Source organism: Nematostella vectensis, chromosome 5, assembly GCF_932526225.1.
Source record: "Nematostella vectensis chromosome 5, jaNemVect1.1, whole genome shotgun sequence".
Taxonomy (NCBI): domain Eukaryota; kingdom Metazoa; phylum Cnidaria; class Anthozoa; order Actiniaria; family Edwardsiidae; genus Nematostella; species Nematostella vectensis.
Window position 1 is genome coordinate 4261665 of NC_064038.1, and position 24527 is coordinate 4286191.

The 24527-nt window shown below is 42.1% G+C and overlaps 4 protein-coding genes across 6 annotated transcripts; 2 read left to right on the forward strand and 2 right to left on the reverse strand.

The window, feature by feature from the left end:
• Nucleotides 1-48: 48 nt before the first annotated feature.
• Nucleotides 49-6115, forward strand: LOC5517775 (PWWP domain-containing DNA repair factor 3A). 3 transcript variants are annotated; one of them, XM_001637721.3, is made up of 11 exons: nt 50-179; nt 771-1723; nt 2089-2162; nt 2411-2465; nt 2560-2635; nt 2922-2954; nt 3149-3278; nt 3581-3632; nt 3703-3834; nt 4127-4225; nt 4484-6115. In XM_001637721.3, the coding sequence occupies exons 2-11, from the start codon at nt 923-925 to the stop codon at nt 4556-4558; spliced, it is 1527 nt and encodes a 508-aa protein (XP_001637771.3). In that variant the 5' UTR covers nt 50-179; nt 771-922; the 3' UTR covers nt 4559-6115. The 3 variants fall into 3 exon arrangements, with proteins under 3 accessions (XP_048583774.1, XP_001637771.3, XP_048583773.1); XM_048727817.1 differs by lacking the exons at nt 4127-4225; nt 4484-6115 and adding an exon at nt 4003-4118 and having other exon boundaries at nt 49-179; XM_048727816.1 differs by lacking the exon at nt 2922-2954.
• A 2937-nt stretch (nt 6116-9052) lies between these two features.
• Nucleotides 9053-12767, forward strand: LOC116601441 (activated RNA polymerase II transcriptional coactivator p15). The gene is made up of 4 exons (XM_048728048.1): nt 9053-9216; nt 9990-10073; nt 12048-12159; nt 12532-12767. Exons 1-4 carry the CDS (start codon nt 9133-9135, stop codon nt 12609-12611), a joined length of 360 nt encoding a protein of 119 aa, XP_048584005.1. The 5' UTR covers nt 9053-9132; the 3' UTR covers nt 12612-12767.
• Nucleotides 12768-14137: 1370 nt separating this feature from the next.
• On the reverse strand, nt 14138-17593 carry LOC125563101 (sialidase-like). Its single transcript, XM_048727909.1, has 3 exons — nt 17586-17593; nt 14690-16416; nt 14138-14442 (listed from the first exon to the last, which is right to left on the reverse strand). The coding sequence occupies exons 1-3, from the start codon at nt 17591-17593 to the stop codon at nt 14138-14140; spliced, it is 2040 nt and encodes a 679-aa protein (XP_048583866.1).
• On the reverse strand, nt 17557-24123 carry LOC116601434 (survival motor neuron protein 1). The gene is made up of 10 exons (XM_032362209.2): nt 23779-24123; nt 23201-23275; nt 22801-22841; nt 22623-22677; nt 22313-22423; nt 21737-21880; nt 21245-21405; nt 19579-19726; nt 19025-19198; nt 17557-18004 (listed from the first exon to the last, which is right to left on the reverse strand). Exons 1-10 carry the CDS (start codon nt 23821-23823, stop codon nt 17876-17878), a joined length of 1083 nt encoding a protein of 360 aa, XP_032218100.2. The 5' UTR covers nt 23824-24123; the 3' UTR covers nt 17557-17875.
• Nucleotides 24124-24527: the final 404 nt, after the last annotated feature.

Sequence of the window (24527 nt, forward strand, 5' to 3'; positions counted from 1 at the left end):
ACTAATAATCTGCATTTGATGTGAGGGACTGGCTCTAACACATTATTGGTTATCTGCGAATATATTTCGCGCCATGTTCGATTTCTGAGGTTTTGTTGAGAAAAAAACACAAGATTGGAGACTTTGACATTTCATATGGTCTGTTTCGTCATTTTACTAGACAGAGAACAGTTATAAAGGTAAATTACAGCCATCCTTGTGTATGGAAGACACACAAACTGTGGACAGCAATCAGGCCGAAATATATGTGAAACGACGACCCCCGGCTGCAGCTATTTTTTGGAACACGAGTATATTTAGGAACCGTACATGCTAAACATAAGTTAGTTTACGTTTGCATTAAGGACTCAGTTCCACAGTAAAGCTTTTTAAAAATTTCTGCCATTTATCTTATAATTCTGGAGTTTTATCTTGTACAATTAACTACGAGAAAGATATAAAGGAGTAAGGCAATGGTGCTGCTTTTACACAGCGCACCCATCCACGTATTTGAATATTCTTGTAGTTATTGCCTGTAGAAATTCTCCACTCATTTTGAGTGTAGGAGGGGAGGGTGTCGTTTCCCCAATTAGCAGACCATTTCTATTTAGGTAGCTCGCAGTGGTACTTAATTTTCCTTTGTTAGAGCGGACCTTCCAGTCTTCTGAAACACCAAACCTCCTGTATATGGGCCTGGAGATGCAAAATCCCATTGTAGACTTATCACTGAGCTGGCTGAGCTGATGTAAATAGATTAAACAAAACTATACTGATGCTATTATATTTTTTAGGACCAGGAGATGTTTCATTGGAGGCTTTTATAGTGGAGATAAAAGGTTTTGTAATGTGAGGAGCAGTGTATTGTTCAGGATGTAGGAATGGAAAGGATATAAGAATGGGAAGACTGAACGATTAAGGGGTTATTGGAAGAAAGATTCTGCAAATGCCAAAGAAAAGTTACACAAAGATTAACAAAAGATCTAGTGATGTGGTGGAGAAGCAAGCCATGGATAGTCCTGTAAAACACGCTGGTTCTCCAAGCAATGGAGAAGCTTTTGAATTCCCTTTAACCAAAAAACGAAAGTGTAGCAATGATCAAGAAGAAGGGGGAAAGAGTACCCAAATGGTATCGCTAGAATCAGTGGCTGGTAATGAGATGACAGAGTCACCTGAAAGTAATAAAAAACAGTCTGGTCGTAAGAAGCATAAAAAGCCTGAGCGTAAGGGATCGCAAAGGAAACTTGGTTTTCAATCTGACCTTTGTAAAAAGGAAGGTGTCACTCGTGGTAGTGCTGGGCAAAGCACTTGCGAATATAGTGACGTGAGAGTGTTACCCAAACAAGATGACGCAAGAGATATACCCGAACAGGCTGATAGGAGAAAGTTAACTCAGACTGTTATTACCCATGCCAAAGATCAAAAGGGTCAAAATCAGGGATCAAAATCAAGTGCAATCAGTAACAAAAAATCTAAGCAACAAAAAGTGACACAGGACGGAGAATCTCACAGAAAAAACCTTGACTCTTGTGTTGTTGTAGTTAGATTCAATGAAGATAAAAACATTGCTGCTGGTTCAAAGCCCATAGATCAAGCTAAGCCATGTGAGACAGGATCTTGTAAGAGTGAGGAGAGTTCAGATGATGATCTCATGGAAGGACCTCTCTCAAGCCCAAGTAAAGTGAGCCTTGAGCTGAATGATGTGGTGTGGGCGAAGCTTGGCAGAGAACCCTTCTGGCCAGCGCAGGTAGAGTACTGTAAGATGTTTGCTGTACGCCATACGCAGATCCAGGGATGTGCCAAGGGTACAGTTACTTATTCTCAGAATTTTGCCAAAAAATACAGTATTAGGAAATCCACAAAAAAGTTTCTTGGAATCCTTGCTTCTGCCCTTGCTTTTTGAATTTCTGGGTTCACCTTCGACACATAAATCTAGGGAGGGGTCCCAGCGTGCATGTTCCTTTTCCGAAGGATTATAATTAGTAAATACATGCCAAGTACATACTAAATTTCAAACAGTGCAACTAAAATCTTGAAACTAGTCATACACGTGCTTTGTAAAAATGGCAAACTTTGAGCCCTGCCTCTAAATTGAGTCCTTTATTTTTATAGATCAAGCGTGTTCAAGGGAAGAAAAGTAACTGCAAAAGATATGTGAAGTTTATTGGTTATTCTTCTCAGACTTAGTAAGTGTTGATGACAGCAATTGGTGAAAATGTTGTACACATATACTGTATATTATTTACATTTGTTACAGTGTGTACAGAAAACATTGAAAAATGCAAGAATATATCCCTTTTTATCCTGATAGTTAAATGCTAAATATTCCATCCAAGTTACAGTATATTGATTTACTATTGTTTTTATTTATGGAGATTTTACTCAGTTTTCACATAAAATAGAATATATGGTGATTTTCCTTGATTTCTTGCAGTATTGCTGTAAGACAGCTAGAACCATTCAGTACAGACAAGAGAGAACAGTTTATAGTAAGCCGATATTTTTGTGTGTTTGTAATGTGAACAATTTTTTTTTACACTTTTTCAGTAAGAGTTCTAAAATGTTATATTTATATTGACATAGGAAGAAGGGGAGAAATTTTGCAGAGAAAAGTTTAAAAAGGCCCTCATAGATGCAGAGGATATTGTCAGAAAAAAGGGTAAGGAAAAAGATGATTTTTTGTGTCTTTGTATTTGATATTGGCATGTTGGATTTTATTGCTAGTAGTGTTAAAACTTACAGTATTTTTTTCAGAATTATACTCTAGGTTACATACTGTAAGCATCCTGCAATGTACTTGATACAGTACATTCTTTTTTATATAATCAATGTACAGTACTTGCATGCAGAAAAGATTTTGTTTCACTTTATAACCAAACCTTGTTATGGGAGTCACTAAAGTGTTACTCAGTTTATGATTAATTGTTAACTGTTTTTTTTTTCAGCGCTTGGTATTAGTGTTGAATCTGAAGAGGAAGGTATTTTAGAGTTCTGACAAGAATTTATACATGAACCACCTTTGAAACATAATTCTGAAATATTTTATGTCTTATAATTATGCTGTACATGCTAGCTCTAATACATGTTATGTATTATACATGTTATATGTTCCTACTCTATGGGTTTCCCTACTGTTGTACTGAGTGTGGGTGTATCTCATTTTATTTTGTAGATTATCAGCTTGTTGACTTCCAGGATGTTTCAAATACACTTATTCCTGACATGTCACACTTTAGCGCAGAAACGATGAAAAATGATGAAGAAGGCGATACTACCCCCAGAAAATCGTCAAGGCAGCGCAAGTAGGAAATATTTCGCTAAGTCCTTTGTAAAGAAGCACATAAAATCTGGTTTCTACAGTAATTCCAGCTTAAAAGTTTTTTAAGCTGTTGAACAAAAAGGTTTAGAAGTTTTCAGGACTATGATTATTGCGTGTGGTTAATGGGAAGCAGAAACTCATAGACCATAAGAAAAAATGCTCATTATTTCTCTGTACTACCTGGTTTTACTGGACATGGTGTGAGAACCATCAAAGCAATACATAGAATTTTAACATGTTATCAGTTTATTTTAAGAAGCCATGTTTGTTGTGTTTTTTTTCTAGGCAGGTATGCCAGTACTCGCTGGACATTCTGCCATACATTCGTCAATCCAAGGTACATCAATAATGTATTTAATTTACATAAAATATTAGATTAATTAAAACAAAATTTACCGCATTTCCAGCCAATTTTAAGACAGATATTTGAAGGAAAGAAATACAGTGAGCGTCATGACATATTCCGAAATGGGAGCCAAAAACAGCGGGACAAGCTAAAAAGGCGGTCTGGATTTGGCCCTGTCACAGATGACGATGTGGTAAGAATGGCATGAGCAGTAGCTGTGTGAAAACGGTGTGTATCTTTGTTTTCCTTTAAATGTATGCAACTTCTAAGTTCTTATATACTTCGGAACTTCGGCTTTCCATCTGCACATGGCTAAGCTTCTGAGTTGATTCTGGGTTTACTTTTTGATATATTTTTTTAGCAACATGACATCATGGAAATGCTGAGAGAGTTTAACCAGGAGCTTGATGATAATCGCTTTGCTGAGTTGATTCTGACAACTCACTGTTGTTTTCTCAGTTGACTTTTTGACACTATTTTTTTAGCAACATGACATCATGGAAATGCTGAGAGAGTTTTACCAGGAGCTTGATGATAACCGCTTTGCTGAGACCTCTTATGTATCTGATGTAATGCTTCCCGAGGTAACTTTAAAGATGTGTGGATGAATGAGTGAGTGCTGTGAGCCAGTTAAAGCCTCGGTAAACAATGCTTTATATAGGTTAACAGTTTGTCACAGTTTTTTACAACAGCGAAAAATTACCATAAGCACAACACTGCACTTTAATATTACAATAAGCACAACACTTATTCATCTTCCTTTTTTGTTACCTATCTTGGATTGCACACAGTTGTAAACAAGACCTGTTCTTTTTAAATGAAATGTTATTTTTTATCCCCAGGCAATGATTGCTGCCATTCACTTTCGTGATGGTTTGTCACTGATGAGGGCAGAAGAAATGTATATGAGTTTGTAGATAAGCACAAGATAGATAAGGGGGTCCCCCTGAGTTAAGCCCCCATCATGCATTGCCCTAGATCTTCTTCCCATCAGGCCTTGCCTTACCTCCCCTACCCATCATGCATTGCCTTACCCCCCTAACCACCATGCATTGCCTTGCCTCCCATAACCCATCATGCACTGCCTTGCCTCCTATAACCCACCATGCATTGCCTTGCCCCCCATAACCATCATGCATTGTCTCACCTCCCCTAACCATCTTGCATTGCCTTGCCTCCAATACCCGTCATGCACTGCTTCACCCACTACCCATCATGCACTGCCTTACCTCACCAAACCCTTTGTACATTTCCTTATCAAACGGAGATGAGTCACTACTGTAATGACCGTTTACTTTGCACTGTTATCAACACTCAATGACTATCATTCATTCTGAACATGAATCAAATAATTATGACACAGGGCTGTAGCAGAGGGTGTTGCACTGGGGGCATATGCCCCCCGCCCTCATTATCATTAAAGATTATAAGGAAATGAACAGAAGGGGCATGGCTGTGCCCCCCAATACTTTTCTGTTTCTGTATTGTTTCCCCCTCCCCAATCTTACGTGGCCTGTTATGGCGGTGTTACCAAATCCAATAACCTAATCTCATGTTCAGTGAAATTGAGCTTTTCTTTTTCGCGAAAGGACACAAGGGTAGCGCGCAGGTGACCATTGCACTAGCAATTTTGTCGCGCGACAAAGCTGCGATTTTCAATCGATTTTAACGCAACAAAACAACGCATGTAGGAAGTCTGCAAATTCACGGTGATTTCACTGCGAAGAGTTATAGATTTATCGCAAATAATTCGGGCATGTTCGAAACATTTATGCAAATCGATGCAATCTTTACACAATGCTTTTTGATTTATAAGTAACTCAAATTATCCTTGTTTTCGACAAGGACTGGCATAAAAATCGCGCGCCAAAATTTGCTAGTGTTTAAAGGTCTCGATCTCAACGAGCGACAGTTTAGGCAGGATTACATTTTCTCTCTCTCTCACTCTACAACTCCCAATCGCCAATGCAAACGTGATGCAGCATCCACGATTTTGTGTGGCAGCGATATCGCACCGGTTACGAACATGTTTGAAATCTGTACAAATAAATACAAAAAGCCCAAATAGTCGTGTTCGTAAACCAGAAGAATGAATACAATACCCCAAAAACTGGAATTCGAATCTGCCATATTTTCGTCTTTAATAAGAATTCTTAGGGCAGACTGAAGAAGTCTTATTAAAGACGAAAATTTGGTAGAGTCGAATTCAAGTTTTTGGTGTATATTATTTTGAAATCTGTACGATATCGCTGATCGCATTGCGAGAAAACTTGCCGCGATAGATGGGACAAAAAAATTGCATCAAAGGTCGCAAGTGTAACACGGCCGTTAGGAAGAGTCGGACTCTCATTGAATCTTCAAGGGAATGAAAAAAACCCTTGCGTGTGGCCTTCCTTTTTTGGTATTGCTGTAATGTTGAGTATGTGACCATAGTTAATGCCTAACAAATCAATAAAAGAGTAATATTAAATGAGTATGAATATTTTGTTTTAAGTGATCCCGATTTCAAGGCTGAGAAATAATCCTTGATCTCAAAATTAAGTGATTCCAGGTGCCCATCACTAGGAGCGTACAACTGTGATATAGGTACTATGAGTGAGCCCATCACTAGGAGCGTACAACTGTGATATAGGTACTATGAGTGAGCCCATCACTAGGAAAGTACAACTGTGATATAGGTACTATGAGTGAGCACACCACTAGGAGCGTACAACTGTGATACAGGTACTATGAGTGAGCCCATCACTAGGAAAGTACAACTGTGATATAGGTACTATGAGTGAGCACACCACTAGGAGCGTACAACTGTGATATAGGTACTATGAGTGAGCCCATCACTAGGAAAGTACAACTGTGATATAGGTACTATGAGTGAGCACACCACTAGGAGCGTACAACTGTGATATAGGTACTATGAGTGAGCCCATCACTAGGAAAGTACAACTGTGATATAGGTACTATGAGTGAGCACACCACTAGGAGCGTACAACTGTGATATAGGTACTATGAGTGAGCACACCACTAAAAGCGCACAACTGTGATACAGGTACTATGAGTGAGCCCATCACTAGGAAAGTACAACTGTGATATAGGTACTATGAGTGAGCACACCACTAGGAGCGTACAACTGTGATATAGGTACTATGAGTGAGCCCATCACTAGGAAAGTACAACTGTGATATAGGTACTATGAGTGAGCACACCACTAGGAGCGTACAACTGTGATATAGGTACTATGAGTGAGCCCATCACTAGGAAAGTACAACTGTGATATAGGTACTATGAGTGAGCACACCACTAGGAGCGTACAACTGTGATATAGGTACTATGAGTTAGCTCATCACTAGGAGCATACAACTGTGATACAGGTACTATGAGTGAGCACACCACTAAAAGCGCACAACTGTGATATAGGTACTATGAGTGAGCCCATCACTAGGAAAGTACAACTGTGATATAGGTACTATGAGTGAGCACACCACTAAAAGCGCACAACTGTGATATAGGTACTATGAGTGAGCCCATCACTAGGAAAGTACAACTGTGATATAGGTACTATGAGTGAGCACACCACTAGGAGCGTACAACTGTGATATAGGTACTATGAGTTAGCTCATCACTAGGAGCATACAACTGTGATACAGGTACTATGAGTGAGCACACCACTAAAAGTGCACAACTGTGATATAGGTACTATGAGTGAGCCCATCACTAGGAAAGTACAACTGTGATATAGGTACTATGAGTGAGCACACCACTAAAAGCGCACAACTGTGATATAGGTACTATGAGTGAGCCCATCACTAGGAAAGTACAACTGTGATATAGGTACTATGAGTGAGCACACCACTAAAAGCGCACAACTGTGATATAGGTACTATGAGTGAGCCCATCACTAGGAAAGTACAACTGTGATATAGGTACTATGAGTGAGCACACCACTAAAAGCGCACAACTGTGATATAGGTACTATGAGTGAGCCCATCACTAGGAAAGTACAACTGTGATATAGGTACTATGAGTGAGCCCATCACTAGGAAAGTACAACTGTGATATAGGTACTATGAGTGAGCCCATAACTAGGAAAGTACAACTGTGATATAGGTACTATGAGTGAGCCCATAACTAGGAAAGTACAACTGTGATATAGGTACTATGAGTGAGCACACCACTAAAAGCGCACAACTGTGATATAGGTACTATGAGTGAGCCCATCACTAGGAAAGTACAACTGTGATATAGGTACTATGAGTGAGCACACCACTAGGAGCGTACAACTGTGATATAGGTACTATGAGTTAGCTCATCACTAGGAGCATACAACTGTGATACAGGTACTATGAGTGAGCACACCACTAAAAGCGCACAACTGTGATATAGGTACTATGAGTGAGCCCATCACTAGGAAAGTACAACTGTGATATAGGTACTATGAGTGAGCACACCACTAAAAGCGCACAACTGTGATATAGGTACTATGAGTGAGCCCATCACTAGGAAAGTACAACTGTGATATAGGTACTATGAGTGAGCACACCACTAAAAGCGCACAACTGTGATATAGGTACTATGAGTGAGCCCATCACTAGGAAAGTACAACTGTGATATAGGTACTATGAGTGAGCACACCACTAAAAGCGCACAACTGTGATATAGGTACTATGAGTGAGCCCATCACTAGGAAAGTACAACTGTGATATAGGTACTATGAGTGAGCCCATCACTAGGAAAGTACAACTGTGATATAGGTACTATGAGTGAGCCCATAACTAGGAAAGTACAACTGTGATATAGGTACTATGAGGGAGCCCATCACTAGGAAAGTACAACTGTGATATAGGTACTATGAGGGAGCCCATCACTAGGAGTGTACAACTGTGATATAGGTACTATGAGTGAGCACACCACTAAAAGCGCACAACTGTGATATAGGTACTTTGAGTGAGCCCATCACTAGGAAAGTACAACTGTGATATAGGTACTATGAGTGAGCCCATAACTAGGAAAGTACAACTGTGATATAGGTACTATGAGGGAGCCCATCACTAGGAAAGTACAACTGTGATATAGGTACTATGAGGGAGCCCATCACTAGGAGTGTACAACTGTGATATAGGTACTATGAGTGAGCACACCACTAAAAGCGCACAACTGTGATATAGGTACTTTGAGTGAGCCCATCACTAGGAAAGTACAACTGTGATATAGGTACTATGAGTGAGCCCATAACTAGGAAAGTACAACTGTGATATAGGTACTATGAGGGAGCCCATCACTAGGAAAGTACAACTGTGATATAGGTACTATGAGTGAGCCCATCACTAGGAGTGTACAACTGTGCTATAGAACTATGATTGAGCCCAAAGCCGGGTGTGGCGCTAGTACCAGCACCAAATCATGCGCGTTTATATTCAAAGGCCTGGTTACAAGAGCGCTGGAGTTATAGCGAAAGTTGGAGAATACAACAAAGTGCGTCTACTGAATAGAGAACATGTCGAAACGACCGAAATCTAAAGTATTAGTGGAGAGTAGTGGAAGCGAGGAGGATAGCGGCTCGGAACAGGAAGAAGTCAAGGTGAGAGTTTGCGTTATGTACTCAGTAAATGATAGAAATCTCACTCAAAGACTTCGAGGCTCTCTGTTTTCACGTGTGCCGCTAAAACTTTTTTTGCTCTTACCAAGTTTTCGTACAATCCTTTGCTAACCTAAGTTTAAAAATATATATTTGTGTATTTCTATATAGAGATTATTCGTATTAAAGCTAGTTGTAGCTTTTCTGCCCACATTTGCTCGAAATTCAACTGAGACTGACATCGGTCGGGAGGGGAGGGTGCCATTACAAAGGCTACTATAAATGCAGGCCTGTGTCCAGGGAGGGGCGCTAAAGGGGGCACCTCCCCCCCCCCCACACACACACACACAACGGCCAAAAGTCCACTTTCGCTTCTCAATAGACATGCTATTTGTAGAGACAACTATAAAGCATAAGCTAGATTACTCTAATATGTAGCGAAATCCGTTTTGTTTGTTTCACAAAACTCACCCCTACCCTCCCCCCCCCACCCTTGGGGAAATTAGGTCGAATTTTTTTCGGATTTCGCACCCCTCAAATAAAAATCCTGCTTACGTGCCTGAAACGTAAGCCATACCTCGCAAAAATCACAGTACTGGTTGTGAAGATTTCATAAAATATATTTTTACTTTCTTTCTGGCCATTCTTTTCACTATGTTTATCTCCTTTTTGCCTTGGATCCGCCCATGTTCCTTAACAGTCAAGAAAGCCACTTAAGTTGCTGCCATTTAAGTTGAGCTGGGATTAACTAATATAGCTTTTTTTTTAAATTTTAGTCAAAAAAGAAGCAAAAAAAGGAAAAACCTGAGGCTTCTTCTTCATCTGGCACCAAACAAGACGATGGCAGCTATGTCTTTCCTGTGAGTATGGTCTAGGGCTAAGAGTTGTGTTACCAAGAATAGATCTCAATGTAAGTGTCTTCCTTGATGCAAAGTTGCAAACATTAACACATTGACCCCTAAACCGGCCTGTACCGGCTTTGAGAAGTACCCACAACCCAAAAAATTCAGATATGCATCCAACCAAGGTGTTGGCAACTACTCTTAAAGTTCTTAAAACCTTTCAATTATATCAATCTAGCCAAAACAATGCATAGATAAACTTTCAAATTCTGAAAAGGGAATTGAATTTGATTGAAAAAAAAAAAAAAACGTTTTGTTGTAGGTTTTAAAAACAGCGCGCGCTTGTGTGAACCTCGCCATTCTTGATTGCAAATGCTTAATTTTGCAGATTTGTTTCCTGAAGTTAAATAATCACTTGATTACAAGATTGAGATAAGAGATGATGGTAAAAGTTGTAACCACACAACATTCTTTAGCAATAACTAAGAAGACATGAAGGCTGAAACCGGTTTAGCGCGCGCATATGTTTTCTCATGTAATTTGGTTGACATCTCGATCTACGTCACAAATGACTGGACCCAGGCCTTTTAGTTCACAGCCTTTTTTCGGAAGGTTGACCAAAATACCTCAATATTACATATTTGAGTTATTCGCGCGAACGCATGTTTTATAGGGTCCATACGAACCAAATACCATTTGGAAGATGAAAATATAAAGAATTAACAAAGTCTATCAACTCTGAAAGGTTATATGGACTTTAAGCCAAATAATAGCACAGGTTCTTTGACAAATTTCAAATCGAACAAGGAAAGAAAAGCAGAATCACCCCTCTCAATAAAAGGCTCAAAATACCACACAAGGGAGAGAGATCAGCAAACACAGCTCAAGACACAAGTAGATACCTTTATTCTGATACTCCAGGTTCATTTCCATGTCCTCAAAACACAATGTCCACTCCTTGAAAGCTTGTAAAACCACTTAGATGCCTTTACGGATTGCACAGCATTCTGGGGGATCCAGGGAAAAATTCACTAGGGGAGGGCCAGTCAACACTCCTCTCCCAAAAGTCAGATGGTTTTTTATAGGTTTTTTTCTCCCCCCACAAACAAATCAATTCCAGGTCATACGAATAGCAGTGTAAACAATTTTGGAATCAATTTGGTTTTAGAAAAGACAGCATTTAGGAGAGCTGTGGTGATTCATTAGAAAATTATTTTCTCATCCAGGCAAAGCCAAACAAGAAAAAATCATCATGAATCCACCTTTGCTTGCAAATATCCATTGGCAAAGCACTCATTTATACCCCAATAGACTTCATGATGTCCTGAGACACTCTCCTAATATGCTCATAGCTGTATTTTTGATGAAAAATACAAGCAACCATCAACTTGTGCTCGCTTAAGCACAACAACAAGGGATTAAAAGTGGGGACCGCAAAGCACTGTTGGAAAGCTTGGATACCGCTTACTAGGTGCAGCTGTGTTTGACTTTGACGGGCTGTATAAAACTCAGAATAGGGGGGAGGTATCTGTTTTCAGTCTGTTTTTTGTAAATTCAGCTCAAAAATAGCCAGGAGTCAATGGGTTAATATTTTTTCCACAAGTGCTATACCTTAGGGTTGACCAAATCATAAAAAAGTATTAGGCACAATACCTTCAATAACTTATTTATTTTTATTGAGAACTTGACTCCATGGATAGTCAAACTAACAAGCAGACTTTGAGAATGAATGACAGCACCCTTAAAACTAATTACAACAAAGGCATGCTTGGTACAGTAGATGTCTTAAAGGGATAATTTGTCTGTTTTAACTGCCATCGCTTAGGGTCTAAATACAATCCCTAAGGGTCCAAAATATAAGTTTGCCATACATAGTTTGCTATCCCTATGCTTCTTGACAAGCATATGTGATGTTTTTATTGAGAGCTTTTGTTTTCTTGTACTCAATAATTTTTCTCAAGGTTCTTGACAATTGTTTTCTTTCTTGTTTAGCTGGCTAACAAAAGGCAAGTTACAGTACGGGACTTCAGGGGTAAAGTGTATGTCGACATCAGAGAGTTTTACGAAGACAAAAATAGCGGGGATATGAAGCCCGGAAAAAAAGGTAAGTTTATTGTGGATACCGTCTTGTGTAGTATGCTTCCTTGGACATGTTTGGCTTGTGAAACCCTCCCATTTCATTATCTGTGTCCTTTTTTCACTTTTGAGCTTTTTTTTACTCCTGTCTCTTTTCTTATGCTTTCCTTTTTTCTCTTTTCGCATTATATTTTTTTTCTGCGAGAAAGTAAATTAACCAAACATGCACTTTTTGCTTGCTCCCCAACATCCCTGATCTCCACACCCTTGCTATTGAATCAACACCCCCCCCCCCCCCCCCCCACACACACACACTCTTCAACCCATTCATCCTTCCTCTCTTTTCTTGTACCCCTATAAAAAACTGTGCCCTCACTGATGCATAGCAATGGTTTCTTAGGTATTTCTCTTCCTGTGGACCAATGGGGTAAGCTGAAGGAGCTGATAGACGACATTGATGAAGCTGTCAGTGCAATGTGACTAAGGAAAATGATATTTTGGATATCAATGGCAGAGCTGATGCCAAATGTTTTATTTTGACATTGGCTCTACTTTTGTTTGTTAGTATGTTTACTTTTGTGTGAGAGATGTACTAGATTGCATCAGTCAGTTTAATAAAGTGAGCATTTTATTGTCTACTGTATATCTGCAGCCTGAATTTAATTAAGAACATTTCATTGGGAGCAGAGGGAAGAGCTCAGCTTTGTCCAGGAGCAAAGGGGGAAGACACCATAGCTGGGTTACTTTGCCTGAGAACAGAGAGGAAAGGGGACCTCAGCTTTTCTGAGAGCAGATGGGTTGGGGGGACCTCAGCTTAGTCTGGTAGCAGTGGGGCAGGGGACCTCATCTTAGTCTGGTAGCTAAGGGGTGGGGGACCTCATCTTAGTCTGGTAGCAGAGGGGTGGGGGGCCTCATCTTAGTCTGGTAGCAGAGGGGTGGGGGCTCATCTTAGTCTGGTAGCAGAGGGGTGGGGGACCTCAGCTTAGTCTGGTGGTAGAGGGGTGGGAGACCTCAGCTTAGTCTGGTAGCACAGGGGTGGGGGGACCTCATCTTAGTCTGGTAGCAGGGGGGTGGGGGACCTCATCTTAGTCTGGTGGTAGAGGGGTGGGGGACCTCATCTTAGTCTGGTAGCAGGGGGTGGGGACCTCATCTTAGTCTGGTAGCAGAGGGGTGGGGGACCATCTTAGTCTGGTAGCAGGGGGGTGGGGGGACCTCAGCTTAGTCTGGTAGCAGAGGGGTGGGGGGACCTCATCTTAGTCTGGTAGCTAAGGGGTGGGGGGACCTCATCTTAGTCTGGTGGTAGAGGGGTGGGGGGACCTCATCTTAGTCTGGTAGCAGAGGGGTGGGGGGACCTCAGCTTAGTCTGGTAGCAGAGGGGTGGGGGACCATCTTAGTCTGGTAGCAGGGGGGTGGGGGGACCTCAGCTTAGTCTGGTAGCAGAGGGGTGGGGGGACCTCATCTTAGTCTGGTAGCTAAGGGGTGGGGGGACCTCATCTTAGTCTGGTGGTAGAGGGGTGGGGGGACCTCAGCTTAGTCTGGTAGCAGAGGGGTGGGGGGACCTCATCTTAGTCTGGTAGCTAAGGGGTGGGGGGACCTCATCTTAGTCTGGTAGCAGAGGGGTGGGGGGAACTCATCTTAGTCTGGTAGCAGAGGGGTGGGGGACCATCTTAGTCTGGTGGTAGAGGGGTGGGGGGACCTCATCTTAGTCTGGTAGCAGAGGGGTGGGGGACCTCATCTTAGTCTGGTAGCAGGGGGGTGGGGGACCTCATCTTAGTCTGGTAGCAGAGGGGTGGGGGACCTCATCTTAGTCTGGTAGCAGAGGGGTGGGGGACCTCATCTTAGTCTGGTAGCAGGGGGGTGGGGGGACCTCATCTTAGTCTGGTAGCAGAGGGGTGGGGGACCTCAGCTTAGTCTGGTAGCACAGGGGTGGGGCCTCATCTTAGTCTGGTAGCAGGGGGTGGGGGGACCTCAGCTTAGTCTGGTAGAGAGGGGTGGGGGACCTCATCTTAGTCTGGTAGCAGGGGGTGGGGGGACCTCAGCTTAGTCTGGTAGAGAGGGGTGGGGGACCTCATCTTAGCCTGGTAGCAGAGGGGTGGGAGGGCCTTGGTTTTTCTTGCCTGGGCGCATAGTTGGGTTGGGACAACTTTATCTTGGAGCTGGAGGTTTGTCTGGAGCAGAGGGGTGTGTAGTTTGTTTACTTTGTCTGGGAGCAGAGGGGTGGGTAGTTTGCTTACTTTGTCTGGGAGCAGAGGGGTGTGTAGTTTGTTTACTTTGTCTGTGTGCAGAGGTGTGGGTAGTGTGGTTACTTTGTCTGGGAGCAGAGGGGTGTGTAGTTTGTTTACTTTGTCTGGGAGCAGAGGGGTGGGTAGTTTGGTTACTTTGTCTGGGAGCAGAGGGGTGTGTAGTTTGTTTACTTTGTCTGTGTGCAGAGGTGTGGGTAGTGTGGTTACTTTGTCTGGGAGCAGAGGGGTGGGTAGTTTGTTTACTTTGTCTGGGTGCAGAGGGGTGGGTAGTTTGGTTACTTTGTCTAAGTGCAGAGGGGTGTGTAGTTTGTTTACTTTGTCTGGGAGCAGAGGGGTGGGTAGTTTGCTTACTTTGTCTGGGAGCAGAGGGGTGTGTAGTTTGTTTACTTTGTCTGGGTGCAGAGGGGTGTGTAGTTTGGTTACTTTGTCTGGGTGTAGAGGGGTGGATAGTTTGGTTACTTTGTCTGGGTGCAGAGGGGTGTGTAGTTTGGTTACTTTGTCTGGGTGCAGAGGGGTGTGTAGTTTGGTTACTTTGTCTGGGAGCAGAGGGGTGGGTAGTTTGTTTACTTTGTCTGGGAGCAGAGGGGTGTGTAGTTTGGTTACTTTGTCTGGGTGTAGAGGGGTGGGTAGTTTGGTTACTTTGTCTGGGTGCAGAGGGGTGTGTAGTTTGTTTACTTTGTCTGGGAGCAGAGGGGTGGGTAGTTTGTTTACTTTGTCTGGGTGCAGAGGGGTGTGTAGTTTGGTTACTTTGTCTGGGTGCAGAGGGGTGTGTAGTTTGGTTACTTTGTCTGGGTGCAGAGGGGTGGGTAGTTTGTTTACTTTGTCTGGGAGCAGAGGGGTGGGTAGTTTGTTTACTTTGTCTGGGAGCAGAGGGGTGGGTAGTTTGTTTACTTTGTCTGGGTGCAGAGGGGTGTGTAGTTTGGTTACTTTGTCTGGGTGCAGAGGGGTGTGTAGTTTGGTTACTTTGTCTGGGTGCAGAGGGGTGGGTAGTTTGTTTACTTTGTCTGGGTGCAGAGGTGTGGGTAGTTTGTTTACTTTGTCTGGGTGCAGAGGGGTGGGTAGTTTGGTTACTTTGTCTGGGTGCAGAGGGGTGTGTAGTTTGGTTACTTTGTCTGGGTGCAGAGGGGTGTGTAGTTTGTTTACTTTGTCTGGGTGCAGAGGGGTGGGTAGTTTGGTTACTTTGTCTGGGTGCAGAGGGGTGGGTAGTGTGGTTACTTTGTCTGGAAGCAGAGGGGTGGGTAGTTTGTTTACTTTGTCTGGGTGCAGAGGGGTGTGTAGTTTGGTTACTTTGTCTGGGTGTAGAGGGGTGGGTAGTTTGGTTACTTTGTCTGGGTGCAGAGGGGTGTGTAGTTTGGTTACTTTGTCTGGGTGTAGAGGGGTGGGTAGTTTGGTTACTTTGTCTGGGTGCAGAGGGGTGTGTAGTTTGGTTACTTTGTCTGGGAGCAGAGGGGTGGGTAGTTTGTTTACTTTGTCTGGGAGCAGAGGGGTGTGTAGTTTGGTTACTTTGTCTGGGTGTAGAGGGGTGGGTAGTTTGGTTACTTTGTCTGGGTGCAGAGGGGTGTGTAGTTTGTTTACTTTGTCTGGGAGCAGAGGGGTGGGTAGTTTGTTTACTTTGTCTGGGTGCAGAGGGGTGTGTAGTTTGGTTACTTTGTCTGGGTGTAGAGGGGTGGGTAGTTTGGTTACTTTGTCTGGGTGCAGAGGGGTGTGTAGTTTGGTTACTTTGTCTGGGAGCAGAGGGGTGGGTAGTTTGTTTACTTTGTCTGGGAGCAGAGGGGTGTGTAGTTTGGTTACTTTGTCTGGGTGTAGAGGGGTGGGTAGTTTGGTTACTTTGTCTGGGTGCAGAGGGGTGTGTAGTTTGTTTACTTTGTCTGGGAGCAGAGGGGTGGGTAGTTTGTTTACTTTGTCTGGGTGCAGAGGGGTGTGTAGTTTGGTTACTTTGTCTGGGTGCAGAGGGGTGTGTAGTTTGGTTACTTTGTCTGGGTGCAGAGGGGTGTGTAGTTTGGTTACTTTGTCTGGGAGCAGAGGGGTGTGTAGTTTGTTTACTTTATCAGGGTGCAGAGGGGTGTGTAGTTTGGTTACTTTGTCTGGGTGCAGAGGGGTGTGTAGTTTGTTTACTTTGTCTGGGAGCAGAGGGGTGGGTAGTTTGTTTACTTTATCTGGGTGCAGAGGGGTGTGTAGTTTGGTTACTTTGTCTGGGTGCAGAGGGGTGTGTAGTTTGGTTACTTTGTCTGGGTGCAGAGGGGTGTGTAGTTTGGTTACTTTGTCTGGGTGCAGAGGGGTGGGTAGTGTGGTTACTTTGTCTGGGTGCAGAGGGGTGTGTAGTTTGGTTACTTTGTCTGGGTGCAGAGGGGTGTGTAGTTTGGTTACTTTGTCTGGGTGCAGAGGGGTGTGTAGTTTGTTTACTTTGTCTGTGTGCAGAGGGGTGTGTAGTTTGTTTACTTTATCTGGGTGCAGAGGGGTGGGTAGTTTAGTTACTTTGTCTGTGTGCAGAGGTGTGGGTAGTGTGGTTACTTTGTCTGGGTGTAGAGGGGTGGGTAGTTTGGTTACTTTGTCTGGGTGCAGAGGGGTGTGTAGTTTGTTTACTTTGTCTGGGAGCAGAGGGGTGGGTAGTTTGTTTACTTTGTCTGGGTGCAGAGGGGTGTGTAGTGTGGTTACTTTGTCTGGGTGCAGAGGGGTGGGTAGTTTGGTTACTTTGTGTAGGTGTAGAGGGGTGTGTAGTGTGGTTACTTTGTCTGGGTGCAGAGGGGTGTGTAGTTTGTTTACTTTGTGTAGGTGTAGAGGGGTGTGTAGTTTGGTTACTTTGTCTGGGTGTAGAGGGGTGTGTAGTTTGTTTACTTTATCTGGGTGCAGAGGGATGGGTAGTGTGGTTACTTTGTCTGGGTGTAGAGGGGTGTGTAGTGTGGTTACTTTGTCTGGGTGTAGAGGGGTGGGTAGTTTGGTTACTTTGTCTGGGTGCAGAGGGGTGTGTAGTTTGTTTACTTTGTCTAGGAGCAGAGGGATGGGTAGTTTGGTTACTTTGTCTGGGTGCAGAGGGGTGTGTAGTTCGTTTACTTTGTCTGGGTGCAGAGGGGTGTGTAGTTTGGTTACTTTGTCTGGGTGCAGGCCTCAGCTTTGTCTTTGAGCAAGAGAGGGCCATAAACGTATATACAAAAGTTTTTCTTAAAAAAAAGGTAAGATGGATCAACATATGTTTAGTTTTTTATGACCATACATTTCCATAGAAGCTGTTTGAGGACAACTGTTTTCAATGAGGTGATAGTTTCCTCCTGTGAATGAACAATAACAAGCAATGGAAGCAGTCCACTGCTTTGATAATTAATACACAAATGTGTTTTGTGGTTAATATTTTCCTGCTATTCCAATAAACCTGGTATTATTGGGAATTGTCTGTTTGTGAATGAACAATAACAAGTAAAGGAAGTAGTCCACTGCCGTGATAATTCATAATATTTATGTGTTTTGTGGTTAATATTTCGCTGCTATTCCATAATTTTTCTGGCATTATTGGGAATTGTCTGTTTGTTGTCCTGATGTCTGGGCATCATCTGGTTCAGACGGGGTGACTGTTGTTTCCATGGGAGAGTGGGTCTGTGAATCTGCATGTGATCGGGTTCTTGATTGTTGAAGCCCCTGTGAAAAACAAAAATGATAAAAGACATTAAGGGCCTATTTCCTTCCTTTCCCTCAGAAATTCTGGCCCAAAAGGCCTGGTTGGCAAGCAAAGCTCATGTCATTCAGACAGTATGGTCCACATCCTTATTCACTTTTATCCTAAAACTATCAAGGTATCCATGGTAACTCACATCAAACAATACAGAAATTTATTACACTGCTCCATGACACTAAATGAAGAGACCTTTCAAGCCCCTTAGCCCTCTGAACCTGGTAGTATCCAAAGCAACATGAGCCAGTTGACATGAGCCAGTTGTACATGGTAGTATCCATGGTAACATGAGCCCACTGTACCTGGTAGTATCCATGGTAACATGAGCCCACTATACCTGGTAGTATCCATGGTAACATGAGCCCACTGTAACTGGTAGTATCCATAGTAACATGCCCACTGTACCTGGTGGTATCCATGGTAACATGAGCCTAATGTACCTGGTAGTATCCATAGTAACATGCCCACTGTACCTGGTGGTATCCATGGTAACATGAGCCTAATGTACCTGGTGGTATCCATAGTAACATGCCCATTGTACCTGGTGGTATCCATGGTAACATGAGACTAATGTACCTGGTAGTATCCATAGTAACATGCCCACTGTACCTGGTGGTATCCATGGTAACATGAGCCTAATGTACCTGGTAGTATCCATAGTAACATGCCCACTGTACCTGGTGGTATCCATGGTAACATGAGCCTAATGTACCTGGTAGTATCCATAGTAACATGCCCACTGTACCTGGTGGTATCCATGGTAACATGAGCCTAATGTACCTGGTAGTATCCATAGTAACATGCCCACTGTACCTGGTGGTATCCATGGTAACATGAGCCCACTGTACCTGGTAGTATCCATAGTAACACGCCCACTGTACCTGGTGGTATCCATGGTAACATGAGCCTAATGTACCTGGTGGTATCCATGGTAACATGAGCCTAATGTACCTGGTGGTATCCATGGTAACATGAGCCTACTGTACCTGGTAGAATCCCGTATGGTAGCCGCTAAGGTACCATGACATCAGCATACTGGCTAGGGCACTGTCATCACCACCTTCGGGTGTGGTGAAGGGGTGGGGTGGTGCCGGCGGCATTGGGGGGATTGGTCTACGCCCTAGGGAAGGTGGAAATGGTGGAAAATTGTGTCCTCCAGGCTAAAAAAAGGATTTACTATTAGTATAGTAGCTTGATTTTTTTTGTCTTTTTCCATTTTTGAATAGCAAGAATATTTAGAACTGAGAATTTTAAAAAGCTTACTTATAAGGATGTGACATTTTAGTCACATAAAATCTAGTAGAATCTAGTAGAAAAAAATTTAGTAGAAAAATCAATATCTGCTTATTTAGGAAGGTGTAGTTTAGACATCATTTTTTACATATAACATTACAAATGCCAACGGACAATGTCTACTATTTGTTTCATCATCATTTGCATGCAATTGGATTTGGGACAGCACATGAAAGTATGGCATCTAAATAGGCAATTCTTTACCTGTCTCCCAGATTTTAGCGAAATGCCTTACTAAAGGACTTACCCCAAGTAGTGGTTGCCATGGAGACCAGTGTGCCGGCACAGGGGGATAGGCTGGGGGATAGGCTGGGGGATGGTGGTATGAAGATTGACCGTACTGGTTGGGTTGTCGACTGTCAAAAGACTGGAGTCTTGATGTCTGGACCTCTTGACTGCAAATAGAAAGTAAAAAAAAACATGTTTTGTGGGTACTATAGTTCTTGTATCTTCTTCACTTTAAAGAGGAAACTATCAAGAATACAGTTACCTCTCAGGGTGTGGCAACTATGAGAGAAAAAAAACAGTATTGCTCAGGGCGTGGTAACTATGAGGTTAAGATTACAGTATCGCTCAGTATGTCTGCAGCAAAAGGAATTTATTCGGTCTTATTTATGTCTCCCTACCCAGAAACCTGGTCAAGCTTTCAAGCAGTCCTTCATGTAAAAAAAAGATGCACCTTTAAGCTTATAATTGAGGACCCAAAAAAAGAAGATTCCCCTTCTTGGACAAAGGGTTAGACTTGAGGGAAGCAATGGTTCTCATTGTGCCTCCACTCTGTTCTCTTGAACTATTGCTTTAACAAACTAGCTTATTGAAAATAGATAGATAATTTACCCCCTCTTTACCTATTCAAAGTCATTACATTACACATGTATGTATACCTACCACCACCTTGACCTAATGTAGGTGATTTGACACATGTATGTGTACCCACCTCTCCTTGACCTAATGACGGTGATTTTACATGTGTAGCCTATGTGTACCCACCTCCCTCCCTCCTTGACCTAATGACGGTGATTTTACACGTGTACCCTATGTGTACCTACCTCCTCCTTGACCTAACGAAGGTGACTTTACACGTGTACCCTATGTGTACCTACCTCCTCCTTGACCTAACGAAGGTGACTTTACATGTGTACCCTATGTGTACCTACCTCCTCCTTGACCTAACGAAGGTGACTTTACATGTGTACCCTATGTGTACCTACCTCCTCCTTGACCTAACGAAGGTGACTTTACACGTGTACCCTATGTGTACCTACCTCCTCCTTGACCTAACGAAGGTGACTTTACACGTGTACCATATGTGTACCTACCTCCTCCTTGACCTAACGAAGGTGACTTTACACGTGTACCCTATGTGTACCTACCTCCTCCTTGACCTAACGAAGGTGACTTTACACGTGTACCCTATGTGTACCTACCTCCTCCTTGACCTAACGAAGGTGACTTTACACGTGTACCCTATGTGTACCTACCTCCTCCTTGACCTAACGAAGGTGACTTTACATGTGTACCCTATGTGTACCTACCTCCTCCTTGACCTAACGAAGGTGACTTTACATGTGTACCCTATGTGTACCTACCTCCTCTTTGACCTAACGAAGGTGACTTTACACGTGTACCCTATGTGTACCTACCTCCTCCTTGACCTAACGAAGGTGACTTTACATGTGTACCCTATGTGTACCAACCTCCTCCTTGACCTAACGAAGGTGACTTTACACGTGTACCCTATGTGTACCTACCTCCTCTTTGACCTAACGAAGGTGACTTTACACGTGTACCCTATGTGTACCTACCTCCTCCTTGACCTAACGAAGGTGACTTTACACGTGTACCCTATGTGTACCTACCTCCTCCTTGACCTAACGAAGGTGACTTTACACGTGTACCCTATGTGTACCTACCTCCTCCTTGACCTAACGAAGGTGACTTTACACGTGTAAGCTGTCAGGAAGGTGTTGATCACAGCCTGGTGCATATGTCCGGATGGGTGTTCTGGGGCGAGACACAGGTCGCTCACTTGCCACTGAGTGGCTGCCTGATTGCTTCCATCAAGGCCATTCTCCTGAGACAGAATATGATAAAAGGTTCAGAAATGGTAATTATTAAATTGTTATCCATTACAACACTGCAGGAAATGATAGTTAAATTTTACTATGGTAATCTCTTTCAAAACCAAATTAAATGCAACAACTTCAAATTTTTTGTGCTCAGACTTGGAGTTTTGACAATACAGTATCTTTGAAAGTGCAAGGATTAATATGCCACTAAATCAGAACAACAGCTATGTGCTCATTCACTTTTAAAAGGAAACCACTGTAATTTTGGTGCATTATAGATATTAGAAACGGTATAGCATCAGTTAGCAGAAGGTCTCTTTATCAGGCTCTGTGTACCATAAGTCTAGGTGACTGGTATGGAGGGTAGAGCGGTGAATCAACAACATGTTCTCCTTGCTCTGTCATTGGTGAATCTGCCACTTTTCTTTTATCCAAAGGCAGCAAATCATTTAGATTTTGCTCTTCTTCATTTCCATAGCCCTAAAATTAATAAATTTCGTTTACTATAGTATTTTTTTAAAAAAACTGCCATGTTACCTTGGTGTTTACAGTGGGATCTTGATTTCACAATTTACAACATCTAACAATAAACTTTTATAAAGAATTCATTTCTTTCTCAAGACAAAACAATATGAGAAAGGCCTTAAACCTATAACATTCAGGATGTCAAACCACAGACATCAGCTCTTTCTAGTACCACCAGGAAACTGTCACTATCGCAGTAAGGGTCACACTAACAGGAGAGAGGATGGTCTATATAATTGAACAATCACTGTATCTGCTACATGACATATCCTGGATATTACTAATTAGTTAAACACACATGTACTAACTTGACCTAATGTCACCAGGGACTTTCCTCCTTAGAGTGTTTGTACTTATTGCCTGGACGTTAGTATTATAGCAACATACCTGATACATGACAATACATGTCTGTGCATCACAATCTATAGACGTAATGACTGCCTCATACATCAACCCATCCTCAGAAAAGATAGCTCTGCATGAGTCGCCGACTTTCCACTGAAAAAAACAGAGCAGAGCATTCACAGGGAATTGACTTTAATACAAGACTTAATTAGTAGAGAGTTGACTGTAATACAAAAGCAGGGCTCACAGTTAGCAATAAATGGTATATTTTGCATGTTTCAAAAATCAATTAATTATCAATACAGCAAAAACAGTGAGAATCAAGTTGGTAATAATCATTTGCAGTTCTTACAGTTCTGTTGTTGTTTTCTTTCTTGTTGTCATCACGTTTCCCTTGTTGTTTTTTTCTATAAAAAAAAGGTGTTTATCTTATTACTTGTTCAGACTAACTAGAGGCTTTATTGTAAAACAATAAAATATCTATATATCTATAGATATCTATATGTCTACACATCACAGAGATTCCTGACCTGTTCCGGTTCTTTCCCTTGCCAGGACTAGGCTCACCATTCTAGAAACAAGGTTATTTGTATATTTAGTGTTACTTGCATCATCCCAATTATAAAATCATTTCCATGGTCCTGTACTGTCATGTATATGGCACCACTCAATTGCACAATCCTCCACTCCACTATTGAGGAGTTTTTGTTCCCACTAACCAGGGTGAGAAAAGTCTAATAAAAGCAACTGTCAATATAATAACATTTTTAGCTGACATGCAATCTTTTGAAATAAAATATTATATTATCTTTATTTTATGGAATTCTGGGTAAGCTACACTCTTCAAGTAGCAAGGTAATTGAATGTACCTTGGTTGGGGTATTAGGTAGTTGAATGGACATTATTATAAATATGTTATGCCCCACATACCTTGATTAAGTTAACAGCCCTGTCGTACGCCTCAATAAGAGCCGAGTCATCCCATATGTCAGAGACACTGGTGCTCTACAAGAAAAAAAAAAACAGTCCCTCAAGTGTAAATAATAATACAAGAGGAATAAAGGCGCCTTTATCCAGAACAACAGTTCTGGGGGATTTACCCTGAATTGTTAAACTGTATTATGTGACATTATATGTATATTATGTACATTATGCGTATACTTAACGCTTTGTATTTGCCATGCAGTTAATACTTAGGAGAAACGTGTTATAACAATGCAACATAAGTCATTAAACACAAGCTGGAATTAGCCATCTAGTAGTTTCTTCTCAAACAATAATATGAGATGATTAGTGAGAATGTGTAGTTTAATTATTGTTTTTGAAATTCACGTTTGTAAAATGAAGAACGACAATTCCAACTCAAATTTGCCGCCAATTAAATCAGTTCATATAAGAATTCAGGACAACACAAAAGTTAAACATTAGTATTCCGATAGGTAGAGCATAAATTCCTGAGCTGGCTCCACGATGTTTCCTTAGCGAAGGTAGCTTGCCTCTCTCGTTACCTGCCCAGCTTTGTAAATCACTTCTCCTTCCATCTCGTCCGCCATCTTGGAGTAACACTAGGACCCAGTCTCTCCCGGAAATAGAAGTAATAGCTTTCAACGTGACTCATAAAATCTATAAAATCACCAATTCACTTTGCCTGCAAGCGTGTCCTATCGCGTCCGTGGTCCGGTAATAAAAAAAAAACGCTGATGGCGCGAAAACCTCGTGAGGTCAGGTTTCCCTCCAGGTCGGGTGAGTGCTCGCAGATAGTCTGGGCTGGACTTTCCGCCAAAGGAGAAAGGGCTATGTCTAACAGTAACATGGTAGTATCAAAAAAGATGATAACGGTAGATACTTAGAGACTAATACAAACCCCCTCTCCCCCCACCCACCCACCTCGTCCGAGGCTTGACGAAGTGTAAGAATTGGTGTTTAATTTATTTTATTTATGGCGATGGGCCGAACGGAGATAAAAGAATACTAGCAACACATACCACAGGGTAACCATAAAAAAAATGTCCTTTACGATCTAAATTAATACAGAACAGGTTACCCATGTGTCAAGGTCTTAGTAAGGGCTAGCAGGATTTTTGTTTTAGTGTTAGTTGCTAGCCATAGCCTTTTCGAAAAAAAAAAAATAAAAAAATAAAATATTTTTGACACATTTGAGTGTGAAAGATCTTACCTGAAAGGAAATCAGAATTGAATTTCAGATCTAACACTTAACGTGATCTTCGCTGTAAAAAAAAATAACTAAGCATATTAA

Excerpts from the sequence above, each read along its gene's own strand:
- LOC5517775 (XM_001637721.3), top strand. The coding sequence starts at position 923 with ATGCCAAAGAAAAGTTACACAAAGATTAACAAAAGATCTAGTGATGTG. Across the intron at positions 3,835-4,126 it reads CTGTCACAGATGACGATGTG|CAACATGACATCATGGAAAT; the intron begins GTAAGAATGGCA and ends CTATTTTTTTAG. Across the intron at positions 4,226-4,483 it reads CTGATGTAATGCTTCCCGAG|GCAATGATTGCTGCCATTCA; the intron begins GTAACTTTAAAG and ends TTTTATCCCCAG.
- LOC116601441 (XM_048728048.1), top strand. The coding sequence starts at position 9,133 with ATGTCGAAACGACCGAAATCTAAAGTATTAGTGGAGAGTAGTGGAAGC. Across the intron at positions 10,074-12,047 it reads ATGGCAGCTATGTCTTTCCT|CTGGCTAACAAAAGGCAAGT; the intron begins GTGAGTATGGTC and ends TTTCTTGTTTAG. Across the intron at positions 12,160-12,531 it reads TATGAAGCCCGGAAAAAAAG|GTATTTCTCTTCCTGTGGAC; the intron begins GTAAGTTTATTG and ends ATGGTTTCTTAG.
- LOC125563101 (XM_048727909.1), bottom strand. Across the intron at positions 14,443-14,689 it reads CCCCTCTGCTCCCAGACAAA|ACAAAGTAACCACACTACCC; the intron begins GTAAACAAACTA and ends CTCTGCTCCCAG.
- LOC116601434 (XM_032362209.2), bottom strand. The coding sequence starts at position 23,823 with ATGGCGGACGAGATGGAAGGAGAAGTGATTTACAAAGCTGGGCAG. Across the intron at positions 22,842-23,200 it reads GGGCTGTTAACTTAATCAAG|AATGGTGAGCCTAGTCCTGG; the intron begins GTATGTGGGGCA and ends CCTTGTTTCTAG. Across the intron at positions 21,406-21,736 it reads ACCAGTCACCTAGACTTATG|GAGAATGGCCTTGATGGAAG; the intron begins GTACACAGAGCC and ends ATTCTGTCTCAG.